The sequence below is a fragment of the Sinocyclocheilus anshuiensis genome, unplaced genomic scaffold (genome assembly GCF_001515605.1).
Source record: "Sinocyclocheilus anshuiensis isolate Anshui unplaced genomic scaffold, SAMN03320099.WGS_v1.1 scaffold891, whole genome shotgun sequence".
NCBI classification, from domain to species: Eukaryota; Metazoa; Chordata; class Actinopteri; order Cypriniformes; family Cyprinidae; genus Sinocyclocheilus; species Sinocyclocheilus anshuiensis.
In genome coordinates this window covers 844221-854737 of record NW_015546076.1, presented here as the reverse complement: position 1 = coordinate 854737, position 10517 = coordinate 844221, and the positions used below count along the sequence as shown (strand labels likewise).

The following is a 10517-nucleotide window of genomic DNA, read 5'->3' as shown; positions in this document are numbered from 1 at the left end:
TAATTCAAATGTGTTAGAACAACACAATTTACATGTTCTTTTAAAGCTCACCTATTATACTGCTATTTCATGGGTCAAATCCGTATATACATGAAACGATTTACAGTTTTGGGGCAAACTGGCACTGAACAACTGAACAACTTGTGTACAATGGGCGAACAAAATGATCCTTCATTCTGTCCAAAACATTATAAGCATCGAAATCATGAAAACATCCAGAAACCACAACCTTCACTATGTCTCCACCAGACTGCCATAAACTGAGGTCGTACAGCTCAGGCCAGACTTGTTTAACATCAGACAGTCATGCAATGAGTGATGCTATAAGAACTCTTCTCAGAGTCACGTGTTCTATCAGTTCAGTTTCATACAGGACTGTTAACATCCGTCATGTTATAAAAGGACAATCAGCAATTGCTACAAAGCTTTGTGAAGAAAAAAAAAGACAAACAAAGATCTTGATACAGAGGTACAAGGTATAAAAATGAGCAGATATTTTAGTTCAAGTTGATGCTTTAGGAGCATGTTGGAAGAATGATTTAATGTATAAATCCCAAATATTAGAAACACACGATGATTGTAAAAACTGATCTAATAAAGACTTCAGCAGCAAATCAAATGGTTAATTTGAAATCTTTATCAGACTTTCGGTCATATAACGTTATGTTAAAATTTCTTACGATATTTTTTTTCATCTTTACATAACTTCCATTATGAGTTATCATTCAACAGGCAAAACAGTTAAGTGTAAATAAAATATAATGATAAAATATAATAAAGTACAAAACTAACAACAAATCGAACCTAGCCCTCAAACACTCATGATAAAAAAATAGGAGAAATCATTTACATTTTAACAGTGTACTTTGTAAATAAATTGTTTGTGTATTACTGAATAAACCATTCTCCTGAATAACTTGATGCCCTGCTATAATAATTATTCGTCTGACAGAAAAAAAAATGTACAAAGAAACACAAGAACCTCTATAAGAATATCTTTGAATTATATGAATTTGATAACCGTTTACTCTGATACAGAAACTTCTGGAAATTTACTTAAATCAACAAAAATAAAAGGAAAATGCATACATACAGTACATCGTAAGTGAAACTTCTGTCTGTAGATACACCGTTTTGTTCAGAAAATTCATTAAGGGCACTGTTAAACAAACACGTTCCTGGTCACCACGACACCTTTACTCCTTCACTTGTCCTCTCATGCTTTACTTTCAGTGGCGTTTGTTTGCGTGAGGGCGTTGGGCTCTGCTCCAGTTCCCGGCACAACTTTCTTCAGGTCTGCGTTTTCAGTCGTACTCTTCTCATCATCCAGAATTTTCCTGTGATTGAAACCATTAAAGGGACAGTTCAGCCAAAAATGAACACGGTCATCACTCACTCACCCTCATGTCATTCCAAACCTGTATGACTTTATTTCTTCTGCCCATTTCATAAATTATTCAGTTAGTCGGGTTGACAAAACCGGTCTGAATGATTCATTCACGAATTGGGACTCATTTCGTAAGTTCAGCTCACTGGGTTTCAGCGATTCACAGCTCACCGTACCGCTAAGACTTTATTCATTTCAATGCTGATTCACATCGCTGATTCGGAATCATTTAGGTATAATGCACTTACGTCTGAAATAGATTCTTTCTGCTAATACTGTTAATAAACAAGGTCAGTGTTTTAGACGGATGAAAACCTGACTTTTTGAACTACATAACCAGAAAAAAAAAAAAAAACGGCTCATAAAAGTGATTTGAATGGGGAGTCGACCTACACTGTTCGCACTGTACATTTTTTTCATTACAAACAACAGGCTTGTAAGAATAATTTATTCATGAATCAGACTACACTGGTAGCGTTGTTAGATTTTGCGCGCATGCAGCAAAAACAACTTATATAAGTCATTTAGTGCCACTATTTCACAGTACACTGTATATTTATTATCACAACCCTTAATATGACTCCATAAGGTTTTAAGAAATTTTGTGGGGAAAAAGTTCATTGTCTATTGCGATTATTGTTGCGTTGTATGAAGCAAAGCTCACACAGAAGTCACTTTCAAACGAGGATACTTCAACATGGTGAATTCACATTAATAATGGTATTGTTCCTTTGTTAGACTTCCCTATTCTCATAAGATTATTTATAGTTATAGTTATTTTTATAGTTATTGTCCTTGATGTGAACTGCCCTTTATTCTCATGTTTGGAACGACATGAGGCTGAGTAAATTACTGAATTTTTATTTTTGCCTCAAACTTTAAATGAGTAAATCTAAAGAATGCATGCACATTCAGATTCAGATGACCACATGCAGTGAAATTACAACAAACATCTAACGGCCACAACAACACACTCAAACAACAAACTGAGAGAACATCTAGAGATCCATACTCGTCCTGTGCTTGAACAGATGGGCCACTGGAGCCAGCTGTCCCCACAGCATGTGACCCATCCTGAGGGACGTCTGTGTCTGGAGCCAGTGGGAGCTCTCCATCAATCTCATGTTCATGATTCACTAAGGGGATTGCGACGCTGCCCTGTGGGCTGATGGGATTTAAAGTGGCATGAGACTCGGGCGACTCTAATTCGTTTTCTGTGATTTTTGAGTTTATAGCAGCTGGTTGGTCAGCACTGAAAGGGGAAGGAGGAGGCACTGGGACTGGTTCTTCTGAAGGGACCACTGGAGGAACCTCAGTTTGTGGTTCTGGGGAATCACCCAGGTCTACCAGGAGAGTAACATTAGCCGGGTCGGAAGACGGGGGAGATGAGCTGGAGGGTTTGGTGTGAGATTTGGGCGTGCTGCTGTTGGGTGGTGTCGTGTGGATGGGGTTAGGAGAGTCAGAGGGAGGCGCTGTGATGCTGGAGGTGAGAGTGGTGCTCTCGCTGACTGGGCTGCTCTGGCTAAGGTCAGTGACTGTGTCTGAGTTAGTGGGCACGGAAAGAGGCAAGTCCACCACCGCAGCGGCAGTTTCCGTCACTTGCCTGTGAGAAGAGGGAGAGAACAGAGACACAGACGGGTGATGTTGACACAGAGGGGAGACATTAAGGGAGAGACACCAAATCATTGGAGGTATGTGGTTACAACACATATGCAATACTCATTTGAAATACAGTATTGCAAGAGTGGTGTTACAATTAATGGTCACTAGAGGGAGTACTTGATTTAAAATATGAAATATGGTGGGGGAAAATTAAAGAGTATGTAGGAAAAATGAGCAGGAGGCCAAAGACAACATGAAAGCAAAATTATTTGTTTACCTTCTCAATAAATGTCCTCAGACTTATTGTGAACAATCTGCCTGAGCACATAATTCTAAAGAATAATAATAATAAAAAGTTTTTTAACCAAGTTCAGGTCTTAAACAAATGATGTATGGATGTCCAATAACATTTTTTAAGCCAATTTTTTATTTATTTATTTTTACCATTTTTTTCATGGCTTTTTGCCTTTATTTGATAGGACACTGGAGAAGTAACAGAAAAATTCAATGAAAGAGACGGGGAACAGGACCCAGGTCAGACTCAGAATGTATCATCACATTATGGATGTTATAGCTGCTCTATGTAATATTTTATAATACTGTCATCCCATGCTTAAAGATGCACTTATTAATAGTTTCGAAAGCTGTTTTAAATAGGTAAGATTTTTACATTTTTTTTGTCTTTTATACTCACCGTGGCTGCATTTATTTGATCAAATACAGTAAAACAGTAATATTGTGAAAATATTATCAATTTTTAAAAACGGTTTTCTATTTGAATATATTTTAAAATGTAATTTATTTCTGTGATGGCAAAGTTTAATTTTCAGCAGCCATTACTCCAATCTTCAGTGTCACATGATCCTTCAGAAATAATTTTAATATGCTGAAATGCTGCTCAAGAAACATTGTGGAAACCATGTTACTTTTTTCAGGATTCTCTGATGAAAAACTACTGAGCTCACCAGACCAGGACCCTCTTTGCTTGTTTAAAAAAAAAAATTAAAAACTAATAACAGCTGATTGCAAATAGTGCACTTCTTTGTGATGATACATTTACACCACCAGGTGCCAGTATAAGTTCAAGGAAACGTGTTTGAAAAACAGTTCTTATTTTTCACAATTCCATTTGGTGCCACTAGCTGTACAGAAATGACACACTGCAGCTTTAAATGCATTGCAAAATGCTGTTTGGTGTTGTCTTTAAGTTTAAAAATAGAAGATAGGTAGTGGAGGTGGATTCAAAGGGTTATATTTAGGGTGTAGGAAACACTGATTTAATGGCATTGCAGATGTTCTGTGATTATGTGATTAAGTAATTGAGCACATTACTATCACATAACAGTGAACTTACTCTGGTTCAGTCAGCGGCGTGGTCTCATTGGGCTCAGGATGGCCTTCTGCATCATGATTGGCCGTGGCCTCTTCTTCTGTCCTCACTTCTACAATGGGCTCTTTAGACACATCTTGACTGCATGCAGAGAGAAGGCACACACATCTGCTCATTATACAGCAATGAGTAGAGTTTGATGAGGTCACTAAAGTCGTGGCATAAGAGAAGCTCTTGTTTCTTTCACGGCGGTTAGAGGGCTTTAATAGAACAGCTTATGTGACTGAAAATATTCATGCTTTACATTCATATGCTTTACAATGCAGGGCCCTTGACTGCTCTCGATGTGTGATATGAACTTATTTGAGTCTATCATATATATAGTGCAAGAGCATTGTGGATACTCACACAAAGGCAGCTTTGCCCGTCTCTATGTCTTTGCCCTTGGTGCCTTGCCCGGGTTTACCGCAGATGCACATGAGGATGCCACACTTGTTGAGGAAGCAGCAGGTGGCGTCCACGATCAGCAAGAGCAGCATACACACCAGTATAAGAATACCAACAATTACTCCAGTGTTCAGGCCCGTCCCATCTTCCATGGAGTCTTGAGGAGAAACGAGAGATACAGACAAAGAGACAGAGCAGGAGGATCATCAGCCCAAACTGAAGATGCACAAATTATATACAATGTAACAGTCAAGCAAGCATGAGTTATTTTCAGATCATAAGACTATCAGGATTCAGCAAAATGAAGACAATTGGTGAAGGCAATAAGGCAAAGCTAACAACTTTAGACAGAATTGTGCACTCAGTGAATATATAACACACAAGTTAGGACTAGGAAAAATCTGTCATCATTTACTCACCCTCATGTCACTCTGAAATGTTCAACTTAATTAAGCTGATACAGAAGAAGATATTTTGAAGAATGTTTACAACCAAACAGTTTTGGTTCCCATTGAACTCCACTGTATTTGTGTTCATATAATGGAAGTCAATGGGAACCAAAACTGTTACCAACATTCTTCAAAATACCTTCCTTTGTATCAGCGTAAGAAAATAAGTCATAGATGTTTGGAATGACATGAGGGTGTCTAAATGTTGATACAATCTTTGCCTGCATTTTTCCAACCTTTATGTTGTTTGTTTATCATCAGTAGTTTAAAAAAGAAAAGAAAAAACTTACCCATAAACACCATTGACAGTTAAGATCATGATGATAATGATGGCAACTGGCACAACATAAATGCTATTTATGACAGATTAAAGTCTTAGCGTGTCACTGCAAATTACACATACACCACTGTTCAAAAGTTTGTGGTCAGTAAGATTTAAAATAAATAAATGCATAAATAAACACTTTTTATTCTGCAATTACATTTTATTAATCAAAAGTGACAGTAAAGACATTTACAATGTCTATTTCAAAAAAGCTATTCCTTTGAACTTTCTCTTCATCAAAGAATCCTGATGTTTCTACAAAAATATTAAGCAGCACAACTGTTTTCAACATTAATAATAATAATTTCTGAAAGATCATGTGACACTGAAGATTTGTTATTTTAAATTCTAATCATATTTTACAATACTACTGTTTTTACAGCATTTTTTTAAATAAATGCAGACTCTAAACTTTTGCATATTAAAAAAAAGGACACTACAACATTATATAAAAATGAATTTAATAATGTCACATGTGAACAATAGCCCTAGTGATGACTATAATACATTGCTGTTTTTCCAAACTTTACAGTAAGTAGAAGCCTCAAAAAGTCTTTTAAGTAATAAAATAACATCTGAAAGGTTTGTTACAAAGTTTGATCCCAAAGGACTGGTACAGTTTTAGTTCAAACAATCCATAGAGCAAAAGAAGAATATAAGACAGACAAGATAAATTCTCTCTCTGCTTTTAACTTAGTGTTTGACTCTCTCGTTCTTTAAGATAAAACGTGTCATTTCTGCATCATTAGCAGCACTACATGGAACTGCAAAAGTAATTGTTGTTTGTAAACACAGAGAAGCCCACAGAGACCATACATTATTATTATTCATTCTCTAAAAACTTATTTCATGACCTTCTGGTTCATTATTTCTTCATTGTTTTTGCAACTATCCGCTAAGCTCTGCCCCTCAAGAGAATACTGTTAAATTGCATTTAAAACTACCCAAACACAGATCCTCCATAAACTTGCATTAAAAAATTAAAACAGTTGCTAAGGTATTATAAGTATTGTTTTAAGGCGGGGCTTAGCGTTCAGTTAATTCCATCTAATGCCACTGGAATGACACAATGCAGCTTTACTCACACAATACAGTACAGATGTCTATAGACTGGATGCGACCGATATAAAAATGTAACTTTTTTTAATGGCATAAATTAAAAAGCACAGTCATTTTAAGCTTTTGGTCATCTGAAACTGAATATATTTTGTATTTCCTTAAGTTGCAATTGGAGTTACTCTTGTCTATGAGGCTCAGTGTTCCTGAAGAGATAGCTTAAAAAATTTAATAATAATAATTTAAAGTCAGATTATAAAAAAAACCATTTGTCATTTAGAATATATATATATATATATATATATATATATTTATATATATATATATTCCTGAAATGTTCTTGCATAAATGGCACCACGTCCTGAGGATGACCCAGTTAACAAAACAAGACATGCAAAAGCCCAGCAAATGGTTTTAATGGAATGGTGGGAGTTGTTTATTGCACTATAACGAGGATAATAACAAGGCGATGTTACTGAAGATTATGCAAAACACACAGAATTAGCACTTCACTTTATAATGTAGACCAAAAACACAGTGTACCTCACAGCCCACACAGCGAGTAGCAGGGAACAAGATATTAATTATATTTTAAGCTAATTAGAGAGTACATTTACTTCTTTATATGACTTTGAAACCACAAAAATGGTCTGAAAAATGTCCTCGAAGAACTACTGCATTAAACAAACAATGCTCTACAGCGCAAGCGGCTAATGAAGAGCTCAGTGCTGTGTAGTTTTGTTTCAAAGTAGATGAGAAATGTGGAATAGCTGAACGCTAACAACAGCAGAGCAGCAGAACAAATTGGACGTGAACTCATTTATCTGTGACAATGGAACAGTTATTTCTTTATTTCATCTAGCATAAGTTTAACTATGCATTAGCATTAATAAGCATTAATAAAAATATAGTCATACATATACATAAAGACAAAAACAACAAAATTACAAAAAAATTAAATAAGATTAAAATGAAAACAAAATAAAAAACTGAATCATTCATAAATATAATCTCAATGATACTAAAATAAGATGTGTGTGTGTATAGAAACCCTGAAATTACATGTATATAAATTAAAACAAGAAAAATTACATAATTAGCCAAAAATGTCACTTAAAAACTGTTAGGCAGAGAGAGATAAAGAGTCTGTACCAGACGTTTTCCATAAGGAGGGAACAGATTTGTTGTGAAGAATGTACAATATGCATCCGCATTAAATAAATCTCCACTGTGTTATGAAATATGCCGGTACTAACATTGTAGCTCCAAGATGTACACAGTTCATTAACAAACAGCAGAATAATGCATGAGATCTTATAAAATATTCAGTTAAGAGGTTATGAAATGCCAAATATGATTAAATAAACAAAACTTGCACACAAGTTGCTGAAATGGTTATTTTGAGTAAGTATGTGCATAAATGTTACTTAAAACTATAAGCACTACATTAAAGCACTGCAAAATGTTGCAGAATTCTAATACGTCAAAATCCAAGCTGTTCTCAACTTTAATGTTAGTTATCACAGTAAAAAATAAAACATGTTGAGTAAAGTTAGTCAGGAGGTGATGTGGTCTCATTGGCATGCTGTGAGGAGTGCGGTTCTGTACTCCGAGGTGTGAGTGAGACAAACAGCCTTTGGATGTGGGCCATTCACAGCCTAGTATGCCAAAGAGAGCAGCGATTCAGTCCTCCTACGTCCAGAGGGCCATCTTAGAGTGTTAATGAGAGCGAGAGAGAGAGAGAGAGAGAGACAGAGAGAGACAGCGAGGGACAGACAAAGTCTCTCTGCATTAAGAAGCACCAGATGCTAGTTACATTACAAGTGAAGCGGTGAACCCCAGCTGTGGCCATGGCATGCCTGACTAGACCGCAACCCCCAGTTTCTGGGTAGCCGCAGCACACTAGGCAGGGTTCGTAAGCAGGAAGTGATCCTTCAGGCAGGGGGGAACGGCAGATGCATTGGGCTACTGCCCTGCTGCTAATGCTGAGGGTTAGCCTAGTCACAGGTGGATGGAGGCCAAGTCAATAACATTACAGAGACAGCGACTCAGAGTGTACCTGCATGTGAATGCAAGAGGTCTGTTGATTCCTGTGTTATAGAAACAAAACACGCTTTACAAAGTTAACTGAACATGCAAAACAAATTATATATTTTTTTTCCAAGAAGCAATGCTGATTTTGCAATCAACATGCAAAATGTCAATCCTGTATAAATTAGTGATTAGGTTAAAATAGGGAACATATCGGTACAATATAGGATATTGGACGATATTATAAAAATAAGTGATTGTATTACTTTGTGATATATATATATATATAGAATCCCTGATTTTAATTATAAACTTGTAATTATATATAATTATAACTTGTTTGATTTTTTGTTGCGCCCAATGTATTTTGTAATAGTTATTCATTATATATATATATATATATAACTATACAATATAATTTTATATACACATCATACTAAATATACATTTTTAACAATACTTTTACTAATACTTGTACAATATAACATTTACAGTTTTTTTACAATACATTGGCTAATATTTAAAATATACATATGATACATATTATATACATATATATATATACATATATATATAAAACATAAAATACACTTTAAAAACAAGAATTTCACAAAGTAAAACAATGACACTTTTTTTTTTTTTTTGGTCAAGCAGAAAAATAAATCTACTGAGCATTTGCTGAATAATTGTCATCTGGCTTGTTTGTGATCAAAATTGCCCCTCTGTCTCCCCACCTTACATATTTGGCTAAATCTAAAACAGCTTGAATGGCCAGCTTGGAAACTGACATCACCGTCTCACAGTAATCTTATGTTATAGAAATATGGCATCAAGAATCCCATATGAATGAGCCAAGTGTTTTGTCCGTGTGTTTCGTGATCTGCCATGTAGCATGACTCGCTGTTTATCATGCAGCGTAAGAGATGGCCCACAATGCATTCGCATGTTTGGTGTCATTACAGCTCTGAGTCAGCTGTTAAAATCAGTGTGCTTGAGACCAGCAGCGAGGGTGAGCACAGAGAAGGATGGATGGGAGGAGAGAAGGAAGGAGGGAGGGATGGATGGATGGTGGTTACCTGTGGTAGCTGCAGGCTCCGATGAGGTTCTGAAGGTCAGAGTGCCAGGCTTGGACTTGCCCTGCTGGTTCTCTGCCACCACGAACACGTCATACTCGGTGTCCCACTCCAGCCCAATCAGCATTACATACTCGCTCACATTAGGCAGACGGATCTCGGGCTTCCAATCAGAGTCTTCCCTCTGTGTACCAACGAACAAGCATGAGACTAACATAGTTGCAACCAAAATAAGAAGGATCACATAAAATATTTCATATTTGGATACTCACAGCTTTGTATTTGACCAAATAATGTGTGATTGGTGACCCTCCATCATCTTGTTTGGTCCATTTAACTTTGAGAGAATTGCCTTTGGGTTGTAGAGTGCCCTCTAGTATAGGGGAACTTGGCTCTCCTACAACAACAAACCAGTTACAATGACGTGAGAAAAAAGCATGATAACTAAAAGGAATAGTTCACCTAAAAATAAATGTAATTCTCATGTCATCCCAAACCTGTAAGACTTTGTTTCATCTTTGAAACCAAAGTCATCCACCAAATCTGTACATCAAACAAGCTTCTGTTTACCATATTGGATGTGCACTATGCTTTTATATGTGAATAAAAGCCTAAATAAAACCTGTTCATCATATAAAGCAACTGTGTCCCTTCAGAAGACTTTGATTAAGGTGCTCAATTCATATGGATTACTTTTATGATGTCTTCATAAACTTTTTGAAGTGTCAAAGTTTTGGTTGCATGGACTTGCAATGCAGGGACAGAAATATCTTAGGTTTCATTTGTGTTTCGAAGATGAACAAAAGTCTTATGGTTT

At 36.2% G+C, this 10517-nt stretch overlaps 1 protein-coding gene across 1 annotated transcript in view; it reads right to left on the bottom strand.

Moving 5' to 3' along the window:
* Window positions 1-10517, bottom strand: part of LOC107699886 (neural cell adhesion molecule 1-like) — a 125923-nt gene continuing 115406 nt past the window's right edge. The window contains exons 20-25 of the mRNA XM_016501310.1: window positions 9973-10097; window positions 9704-9884; window positions 4728-4923; window positions 4344-4460; window positions 2400-2990; window positions 1-1337 (exon numbers count right to left, since the gene is read on the bottom strand). Of these exons, the coding sequence (XP_016356796.1) occupies window positions 1217-1337; window positions 2400-2990; window positions 4344-4460; window positions 4728-4923; window positions 9704-9884; window positions 9973-10097 (1331 nt within the window). The 3' untranslated portion in view covers window positions 1-1216. The remainder of the gene's footprint in view (window positions 1338-2399; window positions 2991-4343; window positions 4461-4727; window positions 4924-9703; window positions 9885-9972; window positions 10098-10517) is intronic.